The sequence below is a fragment of the Candoia aspera genome, chromosome 9 (assembly GCF_035149785.1).
Source record: "Candoia aspera isolate rCanAsp1 chromosome 9, rCanAsp1.hap2, whole genome shotgun sequence".
Lineage (NCBI taxonomy): Eukaryota > Metazoa > Chordata > Lepidosauria > Squamata > Boidae > Candoia > Candoia aspera.
In genome coordinates, this window is record NC_086161.1 from 18,726,020 (window position 1) to 18,746,454 (window position 20,435).

The 20,435-nt window shown below is 41.8% G+C and overlaps 1 protein-coding gene across 1 annotated transcript in view; it reads left to right on the forward strand.

The window, feature by feature from the left end:
* Positions 1-8,056, forward strand: part of TNFRSF10B (TNF receptor superfamily member 10b) — a 37,372-nt gene extending 29,316 nt beyond the window's left edge. Inside the window, exons 7-9 of the mRNA XM_063311297.1 lie at positions 1,903-1,928; positions 6,859-6,959; positions 7,081-8,056. Of these exons, the coding sequence (XP_063167367.1) occupies positions 1,903-1,928; positions 6,859-6,959; positions 7,081-7,512 (559 nt within the window). The 3' untranslated portion in view covers positions 7,513-8,056. The remainder of the gene's footprint in view (positions 1-1,902; positions 1,929-6,858; positions 6,960-7,080) is intronic.
* The last annotated feature ends 12,379 nt before the right edge of the window (positions 8,057-20,435 follow it).

The following is a 20,435-nucleotide window of genomic DNA, read 5'->3' on the forward strand; positions in this document are numbered from 1 at the left end:
TGGCAATCTGCTGGAAAAAAACAAGCTCTAGAAATGGTAAGAATCGGCTTTTTATAAGGCGAGATCATGGAAAAACAAGGGATCCACAACAGTACTCAGAAGAATTCTGCCATCCTGCTCTGTATAAGATGTACGGTATGGCTCAGATGTATAAAGGGAAGAGGCGGAGAAACTTGATCTTGGGTCTGCCTTACTTGGCTATCGTATTACTTTCTGTTTTTATTCGCTCATGTTGGGGTGTAAAAATTCCCTTGCTAGATTGAGTCAAGTGTCTCTTTAACATGACATTAAATGAATGACCTGTCTCCCTCAACATCTTCATCTAGGTGGAGATTTGGTGAAACCCTTGGTAGTTGCTAGCCTGTTGCAAGAGTTCCTGTCTTCTCCCCCAGTGCTTTAGAGCTGAAATCGTCCGAGTTAGAATACATCAGCAGAACTTCTAGAATCTGGGGGAGAATCCAGCATACGATTCAAATATATTTTTTTTCACTTAAAAGAAAGAATTGGAGGGTCTCGCTTGTCCCAGTCTGTATTATAGGGAACGAGTGTTGCTGTTGATCCTATTGTCAAAGTCCTGTCCCCACTCCTGATTGGAACAGATAAATAGGCACACAAAGTTATGAGAACTTTTGATGTATTATAAGACACCTAAGAAACCATTATGAAAAAAATCCAGCATCATCTGAGCATCAAATGTGTCTGAAATTCTTCTCCCACCTGCTCACCATAAAGGATTAGAAGCAACTCTCTTTTGGGCAAGAGGAACAGTTTCCATCTGTTTTTTCGTTTGGTAATGGCCAAATCTGGCATCAGACTATTTTGTTTTTGACCGTATGAGACCTAGTTTTCACCTTTGCATTGCTTCACATCTTTAGGTTTCTGTGTAACAATATGCTGGTTGAAGTTTGCCTTCTCATCACACAGTATCACTGCTTGATAGCCAAGGGATGGGGGCTCTGTCTAGTGTGATTTTAGGAGTGGGGAAAGAGAGTCAAAAGTAACCTGCCCACCCACTCAGAAACTCTTGAAATGCAAGACCTGTGCAGGCACCACTGGGCAGTGGAACCTTCCACTTTCGGTTGGTCACTTAAAGTAGGGGCTTGTTTTGCTTCGAGCTTCATATAATGAGCCTTCTCATTCTGGAAATACTGTTGACTCATTCTGGATCAGCCGTGGCTCAGCAGGAGCAAAACCCAGGGCATTTTTGCTATTCTGGGTTTTAGCCAAAACAAAACCTGCAGGAATGGTATCTAGTACCTCCAGAGTGGTATTGCACAGCTGGTGCAGGTCACCCCCTCTCTTGCCTTCTCCAGAAACAAGGATATATAGTGTTTTCATTGCATCTTCAACATGACAGTCTCAGCAGCTCCCAGAGGGCCATATCCACCAGCCTGTCTACCTCCTAGTCACCCCCAGTGTCTTCCCTTCCCTCCTTCCTTCCCCTTAATCACTGCTGCTGATGTCCCAGTGTATGTTTTTTCCCTTGCTTTTATCTGTAACTGCCCAGGGTCATTGGGAATTGAGTGGCATAATAACAATAGCAACAAAAATCTCACTAGCCCTCCTGACTCCCAATCCTCCTAGCTCCTTCCCTTCCATTCAGCAGCTGCTGAACTCCAAATAGCCCCTCAGCCATGGCTTTTTCCCATTCTTGCCATCTTCATACCCTCAAATACTTCTGCCCCATCTGGAACAAAGCACTCCTATTTTGTTCTGTACTCAGAACAAATGTGCATATCCCAGTTTGGGCACATGCCATCCCAAACCAGCTGTTCCATGCATGTAACAGTTTGTGCGTGAGTCATTTTGCAGTTCCCCACTTAAATGTCTTTATAATGTATCCACATGTGATCACTGCTCTGCTGGCTAAATTTTTCTATACCATCCTGTTTTCTCTTACAGCTTGCAAAAGTCTCTGGAGCCCCAAGGTAAGAACTGTTTCCTTCTCTGGAGAGGGTAGCAGTAGTATTGGACGAGAGGACTTTTTCAGTTCAATTACTTTGTATGGAGCTACCTTATAACATGGGAAATCAGTCCATTTTGCTCATGATAGTCTATCTGAATTGGGTGTGACTTTTCAGGGTATTGACTGTGGTTCTTTCTCAGTCTTCCCTCCTTAGTCATAGGACATGAGATTTTTTGCATACATAAAATATGTTGTGTCATTGAGCTCTGTGTGTTGTAAGATTGCATTATGATTATGTGACAATTGAACAAAATTATGTGACAATAGAACAAAATTACGATTGTATTATCATGGAGAACTAGTGTACATTTCTGCAGGAGGAAGAGCTCTTTGTAGAAAAAATACATTTGGCATAAAGATAAAGAGAGGAGGATGAACCTCCTTTTGCTGGAAAAAAATTGAAAGAAATTTATCCAACTTACCAGTCAAAGAGAATATCCAACTTACACAGTGGAGTATCTCTAGTTTCATTATATATGGAGCTGCCCTTGAAGACCACTCAGAAGCTACAGCTAGTCCAGAATGTGGCAGTGCAGGCACTGATGGGCATGCTTTGTTATGCCCGTGTGACCCCACTGCTCTACAAGCTGCACTGGTTACCTGTAGGCTTCTGAGTGCCATTCAAAGTGTTGGTTATCACCTATAAAGCCCTTCATGGTATAGGGCCAGGTTATTTGGAAGGCTGCCGGTCTCCAGCTATTTCTGTCCATTCAATGAGATTGGACAGAGTGGGCGTGCTTTGGGTCCAATCAATTAAGCAGTGTCATCTAGCAGGACCCAGGAAACATGCCTTCTTTGTATCAGCACCTGGCCTTGGGAATAATATCCCCCTAGATCAGCCTTTCTCAACCATCTGACCCTGGAGGAACCCTTGAAATATTTTCCAGGCCTCAGGGAACCCCTGCACATTCAGGCTCAAAGATAGGCCAGAAGTTAACAAAATTACCATATTCATTTCATGGGTAGGCCTGTATAGATGCATTAACAGTGCTCTTAAACTGAAAATAGTGAAACGTGCCTCCTTAAGGTTAAGTTGCCCAAATTTGAAATACTTTTTAAAATAAATGGTGATCTCCCAGGGAACCCCTAGCAACCTCTCAACCTAGGGTGCCACAGAACCCTGGTTGAGGAACCCAGTCCTAGATATTTGGATGACTCCCATCCTGATGAAGTTCAGGAAGCTACCGAAGACCTGGCTCTTCTCCCAGGCCTTGGGCAGGTTGAATGTGGAGCACCTGTTGGATGGGGTTGTGTTTATATGGTTGTGTCTGGCCACTTTTTTCTCTTTTTTTGGTCCTGTTCTCCCTTTGTAAGGTGCCCAGAGTCATCAGTAGTTGGGCAGCTTCTAAACTGCTAACATAAATACATTCAAATGAAATGATAGTTATGTGGTTCTTGGTTGTAAGTACAGGAGAACACATACATTTTTGAAGATGTTCCCTTTCCACGTGGTACAGTTTTGTTTTGTTTTTGTTTCAGCCCATGGTCCGTATTACATTAAGGAATATACTAGAAACTCATCCTTTATTATTTATTTATTTATTTTCTATTCCACCTTTATTATTTTTATAAATAACTCAGGGCAACGAACATACCTAATACTCCTTCCTTCTCCTATTTTTCCCACAACAACAACCCTGTGAGGTGAGTTGGGCTGAGAGAGAGGGACTGGCCCAAGATCACCCAGCCGGCTTTCATGCCTACGGCGGGACTAGAACTCACAGTCTCCTATCGGATAGCCAATATCACTGTTTGTATAAGACATAATTTTGGTTTAATCTGCAGTATATGCATATATTTTGTATTGTTCATTCCTTCTCATGTTTGAATGAACTATTTTGAAAATATATCCTCTTCAAGGGGATCAGACTAGTCAGGTATCCAAGTAGAATTGTCACCCACAAATCTGGTTACCTTTCTTTGCCCATAACAGACTTATCTGTGTAGTTTGGTAGCGTATTTCCTTACTGTTAAAATTAATTGCTGAAATAATTACAATTGCTAATGATTTTTCACTCAGCTTGGATTGTCTTTATTTCTCAGAACTAACCCTTGCTTTATTGAATATTGCTACCCACAATATCCTTCTGGTAAAACGAAGAGTCAAAAAAGGTGTCTTTTGCTAAATGGAAAAGAAAGGATGAATGTTTGGAATGTCATTTAATTCAGTGAGACTTGGTTCTTATGCGTAATGGGATGTGTATGCCCTTAAAATCCACAAACTAATACTTTATTTTTTTAAGGCTAGTAAATGCACTGTATGTTTGTTTTTTGCAAGATTACCCAATTCCTCCAATGTCTGCAGAAGAGTTCCCATCAAGAGCAAAGGGAAGAACATGACAACATGTTGAATGCACAAATGGACCAGAGGTTCAGACAGCTTTTGCCAAGTGACACCACTGCCAGCACAGTAGCACATGAAACAATGCTTCTATCAACAGCTTCCCCTCCAGAGGAGGTATCCAAGATGAAAAATGCTGTGATTGTTAGTCATATCTTTCGCCTATTCCCAGCCTCCTCCTATCAGTTACCTTACTAATTTCAAGAGTGCAATTGAATTCTATTCTTTCTCATTATAGGAAGGTCCAGAATTTGCAGAAGGGAGGAAACTGATTCCTACAAATGGCAGGAACTCAGCAGATGGTGAGCGCTCTTAAATTCTTGCACGTTAATCCTGATTCGTTTTGCCAGAATACTCCTTGAGATATAATGGTATTAGATATCTAGTAACTGGATTGGCAATCCAGCACTGTAATCTATTCTTTCCTGTTAGAAATGCTTCTGATCAGTTTTCCAGCACTGACCCATCCCAGGATACACCGTTCCCTTCCTCCCCTTTCTGTCTTTTGTTTTTTCCTAATCAGATCCAATGTTTTATGGATGCTAAACATGCTCAGCCTTACTTGACTGGTTTGGAGGGCGTGGGGAGGTTATCTTTCATGTTTAATGGGACTTCTGAAGCCTTTGCCATCGCCCCAAGCATATCCCTTTTGTTTCTCAGTGGCTCAATTTTTTACTACAATCCAAATAGGATTTATTTCCTATTAGGTGTGAGCTGTTAAGAAGGGATGATTGTTGCTCATATTTGAAACTGCTTACACACACACTTATCTCCCTGTAATCTCTGTAGGATAGCCAGATCTTCTCCACATAGTTGGAGCTTACTGAAAAGTGTTAGAAAAAAAACAAGCAACTTTCTGAGTAGTCTTCTGGACAAGGGGGGTGGAATTTGTATGTCCACAGGAAGATCTTTATCCCGGGGAACTGAATGTGTCATCCTACATGAACTTGAGAGATACGAGTCACAGAGTTTCCTCTGGGTTGTCCAGTACATAAGCAAATGGAGAAACAAGTGCTAGAATCACTGAAGATGGAGAAAGATAGATGGCTCTGTATGGCCAGCAGCAACTCTCCAGGGTTTCAGACAGGAGAATTTCCCCCCTCTATAGATGCTAGGGATTGGATCGGAACCCTGATGAATGTGAAACATGTGCTTTGACACCTTGTAATGGCCATTCACATAAGGGCAGGTGAGCTTCCAGGAGATATTAAGGTAGCTTTTGTGCTGCAGCGTCAGGTGGTAAATATGAGTTATTAGCCAGAGATGTAGGAAGTTTTAAACAAGTTAAATCTATCCCCCAGTTATTCAGAATAGATGTGGAACTGAGGAGGAGGAGGAGGAGGGAAGCCTTGGGTTAAAAGGTACACTGGGTTCTGATAAACCTGTGCTTAGTAAAGTTGGGAGCACTCGTAAAGCAACCCTGAATAAGCTCTGTTGTTGAAGCTAGGATTGTTTTGGTTTCTGTAACTTGTGGATGTTGGAGTAGAGGAATGCATTGGGACCCTTCAGAAACCTAAATGCAGATCTTCCAGGGGAGTCCATAGAAAAACAAAGGCAAAACTTGGTCTTCTTTTTCATTCCTCCTCCAAGGTGACACCACAGGGGTGTTTTTTCAGGGGTAGGGTTAGCATATAGTAGGGTGCCTCTTAAATTCCACATACAGGTAGTCCTTGCTTAACAATCATTTGTTTAGTGATGGTTTGGACTTACGACAGTGCTGAAAAAACTGACTTGCAACCAGTCCTCGCGCTAACAACCGTCACAGCATCCCTATCATCATGTGTTGACAATATGGGTGCTTGGCAACTGGTTCGCATTTACAACTCTCACAGCATCCTGCGGTCACGTGATCGCCATTTTCAACCTTCCCAGCTGGCTTCCAGCAAACAAAATCAATGGGGAACTACATGATTCACTTAACGACTGCTGCAATAAAGGTCATAAAATTGGGTCAGATTCACTTAATGACCACTTCACTTAGCAACCAAAATTCCCACCCCAATTGTGGTAGTTAAGCAAGGACTACCTGTACTTAAATATGAATAAACTGTTTATCAGGCTGTAATCACATTCCATTGAAGTTACCCACTTTAGTTCTTTAATGGCAGAATGTGGGAAAGCAGGAGCAGAGGATGTTTGTTCTTTAAACTAGCCTCTTTTCCCGTTACTCAAACCACTTCATACTGGAAGTAATAAAAGCTGCCTCGTTAAATTTACAAACAAGTTTTTCTGGTTCCTATGAAATGACAAGCCAATCACTGTCAGAATCACACTTCCCTGTTTGTTCTAGGTTGCACACGCTAGCATGAGGTTAACTTTACTTGCAGACATGGCTAGTTTCTCTTGACTTTCATTCGTCGCTACCTTTATGGTTTTACTTGCTCACTTTGTTTGTTTTTTACTCTAGTGACTTTTTGGTTCTGGCGGAGTAGTTGGTTTTGTTCCTCAAGACAGAGGGGCAAGAAGCTGTGAAATCTCTGCTTCTTACCGAAGGCCATCTTACTCAGCCCTGTTCCTGACATTCACCAATTTTTCTCTCTGCCATTCCAAGAAATAGAGCTTCCCATTTATAAGGACGAGCTACTAAGTTACGCCACACTTGATTCTGGAAAAGTCCTTCAGAGTGCCCCAAAGCTTTCCCATAGCAACCATGTGACTCGGGAACCAGAAGCAGCTGCTTTAATAAGCCACTGCTAGATGTTGCATCCATGCTCCCAGGTGCTCCAGAGCAAGTTTCAGGAATTGAATTTGAAGCACTGCACAGTCCTTCTAGCACCTTGAGCATTTGTTTTGTTTTCTTCAGGACATGAGAGCCAGCACTGAGGACCATCATACCCTCTCTTCTTCCTCCTCCTCCTCCTCCTGTAGAACCTTTTGCATTCATCTCACTCATAATGTATCATCTTCCTTTCCAGCTCTGAGTCGATCTTTTGACATCTTCATTAGAGAGGTGCCTTTGAAGGAATGGAAGAGATTCATGAGGACCCTCAACTTGACTGTTAATGAAATTACTTCTGCGGAAATGTCTGGAAGATATGTGAATGAACAGTGTCATGAAATGCTCCGGACCTGGCTGGACAAGAGAGGGCAGGCAGCATCCGTGAATGTTCTTCTGAAGGAGCTCTGTGGCATGGACCTCAGGGGCATTGTGGAAAAAGTCAAATCAGCCCTCATCGCTGAAGGTTTATATGTCTATGAAGAGTGAGTTCTTAGCCAGATGGCCCCTTCCAGAACTCACTTGTGAAACGTCTTGAAACCAGTGTTTGCCCACCTGGCAGAGTGGGAAGGAGAAGATGTTGAATTACCAGTTTCTTCTTACCAAGCCATATATTGTTTACATTTCAAAATGACAAAAACCAGCAGGTGGCCTTCTGTGCACCGCCTTTCCAGTGCTGGCAGCTGGGGCTGAGCTGCACATTAGACCCAAAGCCAAAAGGTCCTTTCAGAGCAGATGTGGGTGTGCCAGCCACAATCGTTGGCATGTCCTTACAGAAATGGTGTCTCTTCCTAGGCTTTGCATGGCAGCCATTCGATCCCAGGAAAATACACTCTTGCATTTGAAGGCTGTTCCAGTCTTTTCTGTACAGACAATATTCTCTCTAGTGAAAAGATTTTTTTTCCCATGAATATTATTTCAGTGCCAAACTTTTCCAGTTAATGGTATGAATTTTTTTTTTTTTTAAATGATTTGTCTTAGGTAAATTTTGATAAGCTGAAAGGTGCCTTTTGGATTTGAGGTGGACAAAGGATGTTTAGTAAAGGTAAAGGTAAAGGTTTCCCTTGACGTAAAGTCCAGTCGTGTCCGACTCTAGGGGGCGGTGCTCATCTCCGTTTCAAAGCCTTGGAGCCGGCGTTGTCATAGACACTTCCGGGTCATGTGGCCAGCATGACTCACGGAACGCCGTTACCTTCCCGCCGAAGCGGTACCAATTAATCTACTCACATTTGCATGTTTTCGAACTGCTTGGTGTGCAGAAGCTGGGACGAGCAACGGGAGCTCACCCCGCCGCGCGGTTTCGAACCGCCGACCTTCCGATCGACAGCTCAGCGGTTTAACCCGCAGCGCCACCGTAAAAGGATGTTTATGGCCATGTAATTCCTCCTGGCCAAAACATTTTTGTGGAAATGTGTAAGGTATTTGCTTTCACGTCCTGCTACTATTCAGTATTGAAAGGAGCTTCCAGAAATAAGAACAATCCTTTAGCTTGAGAAGGTGAGCTAATATTTGCCATTCTATTGACGCTGTGAAGTTTTTCATATGACGATGGGAAGTTTTTCACATGTTTTCTGCTGAATTTAGCTTTCCTGTGTAGAGAATGTCAAATCTTCAAAACTGATTTCTTGTACATGCACCTCTGGGGGTGCTGGATGTAGAGGGGAAGCCACACACATTCCCTCAACTCAATGAAGTATATTCAGGAGCTCCTCTAGAACTTCCATCTTAAATACCTTCAAGTGTATTTCTCCAGTGAAGACTGGAAACATTTTATCTTCTATTTGATTTACTGAAAATTAGGGCTCTCGGGAAATGAAATGCTGTGCCTGGGACTATCTCCCAGCCCGGGTTTTCGACAAGCTCATTTTTTGATTCATTTTTCTTAAGCGATTGTTCTTAATGCACTTGGGAGGTCTCTAGGAATCTCTTTTCAGCATGAAGCTTGAGATGAAGGAGGGATTTCCTGCTTCTTGTTTACAACTTAGCATTAATTTATGTTCTATAGCTTGAGGATGCAGGACCCATATTCCAAGCAACAGAATATGTAGTATCTTTGATTAATCAATCCATCCTGAGTTATTTATATTTTTAAAATACGCTGTTTGTTTGAGTGAATATAAAAAGTCTACACACCCCTGTTAAAGTGCCAGGTTTTTGAGATGTCAAAAAAATCAGACCAAGATAAATCACTTCAGAATTTTTTTCCACCTTTAATACAACATACAAGCTGTACAATTCAACTGAAAAACAAACAAATCTTTTAGGGGGGCTGGGAAATGAAAATAAAAAATTAGAATAACGTGGTTGCATAAGTGTGCACACCCTTAAACTAATACTTTGATGAAGCACCTTTTGATTTCATGACAGCATTTGGGGTAGGGGTCTATCAGCATGGCACATCTCGCCTTGGGAATCTTTGCCCACTCTTTGTTGCAGAAGCGCTCCAAATCTGTCAGGTTGCGAGGGCATCTCCTGGGCATAGCCCTCCTCAGGTCACCCCCCCCCCCCCCCCGATTTTCAGTTGGATTCAGGTTTGAGCTCTGGCTGGGCCATTCCAAAACTTTGATCTTCTTCTGGTGAAGCCATTCTTTTGTTGGTTTGGAGGTATGCTTTGGGTCACTGTGTTGAAAGATGAAGTTCCTCTTCATCTTCAGCATTTTAGCAGAGGCCTGAAGGTTTTGTGCCAAAATTGAGTGATCTTTGGAACCGTTCATACTTCCCTCCACCTTGACTAAAACCTCAGTTCCAGCTGAGGAAAAGCCCCAAAGCATCATGCTGCCACCACCATGCTTCACTGTGGGTATGAGGTACCTTTGGTGATGCGCAGTGTTGTCTTTTTGGAATTATGGCCAAAAAGTTCAACCTTGGTCTCATCAGACCATAACACATTTTCCCACATGCTTTTGTCAGACTTGATGTAGGTTTTTGCCAAATGTAGCCAGGCTTGGATGTTCTTCGTAAGAAAAGGCTTCTGTCTTGCCACTCTACCCCACAGCCCAGACATATGAAGAGTATGAGAGAGAGTTGTCACATGCAGTACACAACCAGTACTTGCCAGAAATTCCTGCAGCTCCTTTAATGTTGCTGTAGACCTCTTGGTAGCCTCTCGGACCAGTTTTCCTCTTGTTCTTTCATCAATTTTGGAGGGGCTTCCAGTTCTTGGTAATGTCACTGTTGTGCCATATTTTCTCCACTTGTTGATGACTGTCTTCACTCTGTTCCATGGTATATCCAATGCCTTGGAAATTTTTTGGTACCCTTCTCCTGACTGACAATGAGATCCCTTTGATGCTTTGTAAGCTCTTTGCAGACCATGGCTTTTGCTGTAAGAGGCAAGTGAGTAAATGTAGAAAAATCCTACTAGAACAGCTGAACTTTATATGGGCTTGATCAGAGTCACTTTAACTGATGGCAGGCATGTACTGGCTACTATTTAACATCAGTTTGAATGTGATTGGTTAATTCTGAACACAGCCGCACCCCTACTTATAAGAGGGTGTGTACGTTAATGCAACCACGTTGTTCTGGTTTTTTATTTTTTGCCCTAAAAGATTTCAGTTAGTTTTTCAATTGAATTGTACAGCTTATATGTTATATTGAAGGTGGAAAAAATTCTGAAGTGATTTATCTTGGTCTGATTTTTTTACATCTGAAAAACCTGGCATTTTAACGGGTGTGTAGACTTTTTACATCCACTGTACTAAAAGGTCAAAATAGGAGCATCAAAAGGAAAGAAAATGGCTCAAGACTAAAATGTTTTTAAAAAATCCCACCGTAGTAACAATAGTTCTTTAATGAAAGGCCCTATTTCTGATTTTTAGTAAATATGACAAGGGTTTTATTTATGGTATTTTAGAAAATAAGCATATGACTATTTTATTTTGTAAATTATTAATTTATCACATGAGAGAGGTGAGGTTTGACCTTTCACAGTCCATGACTTTATAAGCAATTATTTGAGATTGTAAATTTTTGTAAAATTCTGTGCTCCGTTCTCTGCTGTATTCTCCTTCCCTCGCCCCTACCCATCACACCAAGAGGCAACCTCCACTGATTCTGCTCCCTGGGGCTAATGGAGGATGCAAAAAAATCACCCTAGGAGAGAAGCCCATAGTTTTCTTTGCCCTGATTCAATCCTCTAAAAAAAATGCTTTTTCAAAGTATTGGGCAGATATTCAAGAGATGGCTCTAAATTTGAGGCTGCACGTTTTGAAATAGCTAATAACCGTGATGGTTAGATAGGGTCCCCAGGATCAGGAGTGTATATCATTAATACTCTGGAAATAATGGCAGGGGAAGGTTGCCATCTTTTGCTCTTGGGCTTTGTAGAGGCATCTTTTTGGCAATGATCCAGAAGCTGGGCTGTGTTAAGTATTTGATCTCATCCAGCTGCAATACCATGTTGGACAGGGTCCTAGCGGTTTGCCCCGTTTCTACGGACTTCACGGCAAAAGCCACATACAACACTTCCAAACAAGGGGAAGGGAAGCAGCATAGATTAATTTCCCCCCACACACACATTTATGTGAAATCTCAGTTGTTGGAAACTTTTTAAAATGGTCCTCTTTGGTTCCATTAAAAAATATATTTTTTTTTAAAAAGGCCCTGCAGATTTATTGATATGAATATTTTTCTATTTGGTTTGAACTGTTCCTGCAGAAAAAAAATCATGACCAAAGTGACTTTTGTGAGTGAGACTTTGGCAATATAGGAACAGATTAAAAACTCCTAAAAACTACAATCTGGAATGTGCTTCCACTGTGCCTGCTAATCAGTCTACCAGGGTTTAATCTTTTCTTGCCCTCCCTGACTTCAAGTTGCAGGAAGAGTTCTGTTGGCCTTGGCTTCACTTTCAACATCTCAGTTCTTCAACATCTCAGGTTTTTTACCCCCTTATCTGTAACATGGGATCTCCTTTGTTGCTGTAGCAGGTGAGCACATTCAGATCCCTACTGTAGGTTCAAAGTGGCCCTGAAATTGTGGGGAACACCAGGCTTCATGTGCTGCTCTTCTTTCAGTGCTGAATTGTCTCTCCTTTGGACATCAGACATTTGATCCTGGATGAAAACCATTCATGGTTGGTGGTGGGTAGATGCAGTTTCCCCTCTGTTCCACATCAGGGCAACCATATTTGGTTAGCTTGCCACATTTTTAGTGTGTCTGTGGTACCTGTCAATACTTGAATAACAGGCTGAGGAATGGTATGTTAGCACAAGAGGAATTGGGTGGAGGGTTTTCTGCCCCATAATGTTTAGTAGTCAACCATTTAATTCAAGAGGGGGGAGAGGGAAGTGTTGAGGTTTTCCTACTAACAGATTAAGACTGCTATTGTATCAAATCATTTTGGCCAGGTGAAGGGGTTGTATTAGATTGTCTCCTCTCACGTGCTTCATGCAAATAGCCTGGGGGAGGGGAGAATCCTGCCCGGACTTGTCTTTTCACTTCTTCTTTTTCTCTCTGCTGGAAATGTAGCTCAGCAAGGCTTGCTCCAAACGGAGCTAAGTACTTTAAATGTTTTGCTTTTGTTTTTGCTTTCTGTAAATAAATTATTTTTATAGAAATGCTTGGTGTGTGACTTTTTTGACCTCTCCTGGGCTAAAGGCTTTCCCAGCATCTGCAACAGGTTATGTGCCCAGTAAACAACGCAGTAAAACCCAGAGAGAAAAGAGAGATCAACTCCACACCTCATGCACAATTTAAAGGCAGGTAGCAAAGACCTGTGAAGATTTTCTTTGGAGCCACCTGGAGATTTTCCAGCAACTGCCGGTCTGCAGGACTTAGAAGCTAGCTGAGGTGACTTGCAAAAGAAGGAAGAAGCCATGGCTGCCTCCCAGCCCTCAGCGATGCCTCTGGAGCGCCTATCAGAGACCAACTATTTGAATTGGGCCCTGAAGATGGAGATGTATCTTCGCAGAGAGGATCTTTGGCTGCCAATTGGTGAGCAAAACCCCCAAAATCCCAGTGCTGAATGGCTGAGACAGGATGAGCGGGCTAGAGCCACCATTATCTTGGGAGTTGAGGACAATCAGCTAGTCCACGTGCGAGGCATGCAGTCTGCAAAGCAACTTTGGGACGCTTTGAGAGACTTATATGTAAAGGCAACAGCAGGGAGTAAAGTTACTCTGACAAAAAAGCTGTACAGAGCCTACCTTGCAGAAGGAGAAAGCCTTCCTGAGCACCTGCATTATATTCAGCAGCTGTTTGTTGAGTTGCAGGAGAGAGGAATGGAATTTACACCTCTCACAAAATCCTATATCCTCCTGTCCTCACTAAATGAAACGTGGGACACGCTGATTTGTACCCTGGAGGCTATGCCTGAAGCAGACCTCACCCCATCGTATGTTACTCGCTGAATGGGAGAAGAGAGAGGAAAGATCCCCCCCCATCTCTTCTGGAAAGCTGCAAGACCAGAAAATGAGGGAAAAGAAGGGAAAGGAACCTGAGGCCACAGCGCTAGCAAGCCAGCGATGCTTCACTTGTGGTTCAGCTGGACATTTGCAAAGAGACTGTGCCATGAGACCCAAGAGTAGAAAGACAGAGCAGAAGAACACAAGGGCAACACAGAAGAAGGCTCTTCAGACAACCCAAATTGCACAGGTTGCTGAGAAGGGTAATTCTGATGTATGGGTGTTAGATTCTGGGGCCAGTTGTCATTTATGTAATTGTAAAAGCTCTTTTGTGTCACTGTCTAAAACTGAAAGACAAAGTGTATCTTTGGCTGATGGGTCTGTGACCAAAATTATGGGACAAGGTGACTTGTATTTATCCTGCTTAGGAGAAACTGTAAAAGGTGTGTTGTATGTGCCAAATTTACAATCAAACCTTTTATCTGTGGCACAATTGGCTGCAACAGGGTATATCATAACATTTAAGAAAAATGGTTGTGAGATACGTAAAAATGGGAAATTGTGTGCTACTGGTATGTTAAAAGACTCCTTGTACATTGTGCAAAATGCAAGGAAGCCAAGCTGCAAGGCTGCAGTTGGCAACACACCATATCATGACCAATGTGTACACCTGATGCACAGGAGACTTGGTCATGCTAATTACAAGTATATAGCACAAATGCCACAGCTGTGTGCTGACCTAAAGATAAAACCCTGTGACAAATACTTAGATTGTGTAGTTTGCAAAGAATGCAAAACACTAAAAGCTCCTGTGAGTAAGCACAGTGACAGAGTTACAACTAGACCTTTGGAAATTGTACACTCTGATATTATTGGTCCTTTTGCTCCATGTCTTGGACAAGCAAGGTATGCAATGACCATCATTGATGATTTCTCAAGATACACATTTATCTACATCTTAAAACATAAAGATGAGGCATTTGAGAAATTTAAAAGTTTTGTGACATGGGCAAATGGAAAATTCCCTAGGCCTGTATCTGCACTCCAATGTGATAGAGGAGGAGAATACCTTTCTCACAAATTCAGAAGGTTCCTAGTGGAAAAAGGGATAGAACAAATTCTTTCTAACCCGTACACCCCTCAGCAAAATGGTGTTGCTGAAAGAAAGGGCAGAACCTTGCAAAATGCGATGGAATGCATGTTAAAAGATTCACGATTATGTTTTACGTTCTGGGGAGAAGCTTTATCGACTGCTTGTTATGTTCAGAACAGGTTGTATAACTCTATGATTCAGGACACTCCATTCCATTTGTTTTATGGTGTGAAACCAAAGGTAAGCCATCTTAGAGTGTTTGGTAGCACTGCTTGGGTTCACATTCCAAAACAACAGAGAAGGAAAGGAGGCCCCACAACAAAGAAAGCCATCTTTGTTGGCTATGAACAAAGCCAGAGGAGCTACAGGTTCATAATGGGAGATAAATTAATAATTAGCAAAAGCGCTTCTTTTGCTGAACAAAACTGGGGGAGATTAAATTCTAGCTCTCCAGTTGAACTGACCACCACAAGAGAACAGCAAGGACTTGCTGATGGTGATCTTTTGCCTGATGAGGACATTAAACCAGAAAAGCAAACTGAAGATCTGTCTGATGAGACAGATGCTTCTCAGGAAAGTGATAGGAGTCAAAATTTAAGCCCTGTATTACCTCGCAGATCTCAGAGGAGTAATAAAGGCGTTCCTCCATCACGTTTTCAGGCTGAAACAGTAAAGGCTTTTCACATATTCACAGAACCTGAGTCTCTAGAACAAGTGAATGCTTTACCACCTGAGATTGCACAAAATTGGCATTCTGCCATGCAACAGGAATTAGCATCCTTGAAAGAAAATAAAACATGGAAACTGGTAAATCTACCTCCCAATGAACGCTGTCTGGGTTGTAGGTGGGTTTTCAAACTGAAAAGGGATGCTGATGGCAAAATCCAAAAATATAAAGCAAGGTTGGTTGCAAAAGGGTTCACTCAAAGGAAAGATTTAGACTTTGACAAGACTTTTGCACCAGTTACTAAAGGTGAATCAATTAGATTACTGTTAAAAGTTGCTGCACTCAAGGGAATGTCAGTTAACCACTATGACATTCAAACTGCATTTCTCTATGGTGATTTAGACCACAGATTATACATGCAGCAACCCCCTGGCTATGAAAAAGGGGAGAATCTAGTCTGTGAACTGCAGAAGTCAATCTATGGGTTAAAACAAGCTGCTAGATCCTGGAACCAAAAATTAGATGAAAAACTGCAGAATTTTGGTTTTGAAAAAGGAAAAGCAGATCCCTGTGTATATATGAAGAAGGACAAACAAGGCTGTATGTATCTGTGCATTTATGTTGATGATTTGCTGCTATTCACATCAACAGAAAAACAAAGGCTTGATTTTGAAGCCTGCATGAAAAGCCATTTCATATTAAAAAGCCTTGGAGTTGTGACCAATAACCTAGGTTTGGAAAAACACAGGAAGAAGAATGGTAGCTTTCTGTTAAACCAAAGGGGAGATAATGGTAATGTGAATGGAAAGACATATAAAGTCAGAGAAGATTGGTTTGCATCTTAATCTGTAGTGTAAAAAGGGGAGTGTTGAGGTTTTCCTACTAACAGATTAAGACTGCTATTGTATCAAATCATTTTGGCCAGGTGAAGGGGTTGTATTAGATTGTCTCCTCTCACGTGCTTCATGCAAATAGCCTGGGGGAGGGGAGAATCCTGCCCGGACTTGTCTTTTCACTTCTTCTTTTTCTCTCTGCTGGAAATGTAGCTCAGCAAGGCTTGCTCCAAACGGAGCTAAGTACTTTAAATGTTTTGCTTTTGTTTTTGCTTTCTGTAAATAAATTATTTTTATAGAAATGCTTGGTGTGTGACTTTTTTGACCTCTCCTGGGCTAAAGGCTTTCCCAGCATCTGCAACAGGAAGCAGGGAGATTTCAAGGCTGTGTGGAAGGGACATCTATCCATCCCCAGAGGAATTGCCAAACAGCATCTGAGTGGAAGACTGTTCTGGATGAGCCTCAAAGTCCAGATAACTCAGCTGTGACTTTACTCATTGTTTGAGTTAAAATAACACTTTTTTATCAAGATGAATATGCGTTTGTTGTCTTACCCTGTCCCCTTTCCAGAAGCTGATGAAAATGCAAAAGTGCCATTTCTGTTACACAAAGTGATTTTTAATTTGTATGGAATGCAGAAATGCAGCATTAAAGAGAAGGGGATGCATAACGACAGAAACTGAGTTAGATTTTAAAATCTTAGGTCTCCTGCATGTATTTTGCATGGGTATGTGATGGAAGTCTTGATGACTGAGTCCATCTGGTTAAGTTTACATAGATTTGGAAGACCTGGTCTTATATAAATCTTTGGGATTTAATGTATTTCCATTCAATGGCTGTATTGGCTGAACCCAAAAGATGATGGCAAGCTCAAGTCTGCTTTCCAGACTTAAAGCTGGTGACAGCTGGGATCTGGATCCTGCCAGCAAGTAGAACACTCTGTTTGCTGACATCTACTGGAAGATTAATGACAAAAGTGAATGTACATAGTTATTTTGTTACTTCAAGTTGAAGTTTGTTTGAACATTGTATCTATTTCTAGATATTTATGCTTATGGTTTTAGTATCTTTTTTGTTTCCGTTTTTTGTTCTTTTTGAATTTCTGGCTTGAAAGGAACAGAAATGCTTAGTTTAATGGTGCATAAGTACTTTAGGTAACGGGGCTGTACAAAACAGTTTGTATAACTCCTTGTTTAATTTATGGTCTTGCTTTTTGCCCGTTCTGTAGAAAGTTAGGATGCAGTTCTTGAAAGCAGGTACTTATGAAGCTACGTAAAGTTCCATTTTGCAATAAATAATTAAAAATTGCACACTGTTGTACAATCTGTTAAGAGATCTCCAGGGCACTTTAAGATACATTTCTAGTGTTAAGCAAATGAAAGAACAGTCTTTTATTGTTTTTCAGGCTATTGATATTAACTCTTCTCGCTGGCTTGTGTTCTCATGCTTAGAAACCCTCAAGGACCTCCCCCCGATGAGGGGGAAAAGATAATGGGAATCAAATCTTCATTGGATTCAAATTTATTGTACTACTTCTGGATTGTTTTTTTAATTGGGTGTTAGATTTCAAAGTGTGTTTACAGAGTGTAACACTATCTTGTATCCATGTGAGTCAATCACAAATTTCAGGATAGGAACACATGAGCAAGTGAACTTGTGCTTAAATATTAAAAGTCAATTCCAGGTTTGGGACACAGGGATTATGCGGGGCATCCTCAACATGAATCCAGTAGTTAGTATGAGACCAGGTTCTTTGCCCTCTACATGAGTTGGGCTACAATTTTCAGAATTCCCAGTTGGCATCAATTCTTGGATCACTGTTGAATTAAATGGCAGTGTTGATAACACACGGGTTTTGTGTCTGTGTGTGTGTGGTATTAACTCATAATTGGCAAAATTGAGCACCTGAACATCCTCTGCAATTTTTTCCTGTAATTAATTCACTTTTGGAATTTGCTACAAGATGTGGTGCTGGCCACCAGCTTGGCTGGCTTCAAAAAATTCATGGAAGTCACGGGGACAATGGCTATTAGCAGTCTGAATGACTGCCTCTGAACACCATCTGCTGGGAGACTGGTGGGCCTCCTTGTGCAGTTGATTGGCCACAGTGAGGACAGACTGCTGGACCAGATGGGCCAGGGGTTGATCCATCAGGGCACTGTTTATGTTCCAAATGTTCAAACTGATATGTAGACTCCGTAAGTGTGACGCTCTCTTCTTTTGCTTGCTTGCTTGCTTGCCAACATATTGACTGTTTTGAAAGATATTTGCTAACTAAAGCCAGACAATCTCCAGATAATTAGCAACAGATACCCAATCTACAAAGTGAAAGGAAATGTGATATAGTCTGTTTGCAGCATTGTATCAGTTCAGGCTCGCTTCAGTAATTGACCTGGTTCACATACCATGATAAAGCATTTATGTGGCTTGCTTAATTCTGATATCAGATGATGTGTGAATCCAACCTTAGGGATTACAAAGTAGGCTTGGTCAAGAAAACCATGTCTCTTCCAATGTCTGAACTCAATCAGAATTTGTTGCTTGTTTCTATCTCCCTTGATAAATGGGATTTTTTAAACCCTGGGTTGCTTTCAGCCCATCTATTATTGTTTGTATCAATAGATTATATTGGTTGACCTTCAAATCAATTCACTGTACTTTAGATCTAGCTGCTTGCTCACCATCGATACTTCCTGTTTAAAGCTTAAGCTTGTCAAAGAGCGGGCTTGTTTTTAAAAATTGAACAGGTTTCTTGGAAATACATTTTCATCAATGCTGTGGCAACTGGAACTGTAAGTTAATGGTTCCCCATGCACAAATTCCAAATTCTGACTTGAATCTGGGGGTGTGTAACATGCCACCCTTGGCCTTGCTTCAGAGCACATTATTGTTTAGCATGAGGTATGAACCCAGTCAATTTATCAGCATGGGGAAGCATAACTCTTGCATGTATGGATCCATGCCCTAAACCTTCATAACTCAGAGCAATGGTTTAAGGATACCAGTACATAGTTTGAAGGCAGGGAATTGGATAAGCTTGAAAGCATCAGCTTAAGAAAGAGCCTAGGAGAACATTCTGTATCCTCCTCCAGGCACCAGAGTGGAGGGAAAATATCTAAAAATCTAGTAGGCGGCACATCTTCAAACATGCTTTTGTAAGCGCAAGCTGGTTAAATAAAATTATCAGTATTGGGAACTTTCAGTGCCAATATCTGAGATTTTAGTCTGGGTCCCATGACAGGCCCTGAAGAAATTCAAGTTACAATGCAGGTCACTCACACAGCCTGTTTGTAGCCATCACTAACTTTTTGTAAATGCAACAGCTAAAATTTGCGGCTAGGCTGGTCTACTCCTGTTCAGAAATGCACTCCGCAACTACAAGGCACAGAGCTAGGTAAGATAAGGCTATTTTGGGTAGTCATCCTCTATTCTTCCTCTCCCCCTTCTAAGTCACAGACAAATTCACAACTCTCTCTTTAAAATACCATTTATTACAACAGAACCTTCCACACTAAAATCCAAGATGTGTATTGGTTGGGGTTTTGTTTTCATTAGAACTGCTGAGGGTTTATATTCTTTCATATGCAGTGCATCCTCAAGCATCATGGCCAGAATCAGCTGGTATTGTTCTCTTCCTCCCATTTTTCTCCTAATCTGCCCTGTTTGGTGAGTCTGGTAGATTGTGTTGCCAACTACTGACAAAATCAAGCAAAAAATAAAAGTGGGGTGGGTGGGAGCAGCTTTCCAGCCTCACCAAGCTGGTTTTTCTATTCTAAGGCCATTTTTCCTGTTGTTCTTGAACCCCAATGCAGAATGTGTGCTGCTCTTGGTCAGCGTCTCCTTCATAGGGGTGTCCACCTTTCAGAGGGGAGGGATCACAGCCATTTGCTGGTAGGATACATGCCCTGCTAAAAGCAAAATATCTAGAGCAGTAGAGCAGTCTTTCTCAACCGTGGCGACTAAGCTGTATGGACTTCCACTCCCAGAATTCCCCAGCCAGCATGCTGGCTGGGATATTCTGGGAGTGGAAGTCCATACAGCTTAAAGTCGCCATGGTTGAGAAAGACTGCTCTAGAGATAAGCACCTGGGTGGAAGTGCAACTAAAATAAAATGGCCACTTTGCCATCAGAAGGAACCAGAAAGAAAAACAAGTTCCTGGGATACACAGCATCTGCAGCAGCTTGAAACGTTAAGGTGCAGAGAATGGTCAATGTGAGGTACATAATACTTTTTTAAAAAAAACAAAACTTTTCCGCAAAGGGGGAAAAAACCAACTAATTGAAAAACAGTACAGAACGGCTCCATTTTTCTCAGAGCAGATTTTCTTCCCCCACTTACAAAAACACACACACACACACGCCGTCCTGCGTTCCTATAAAAGGGAAGTCCATCCTGCTCGATGAGCGAGCCTCTTGGAAGGAAGCAGGACCGCTTCCCGTTCCACCTGTGCTGGCCTCCACCTGCTGTGCTG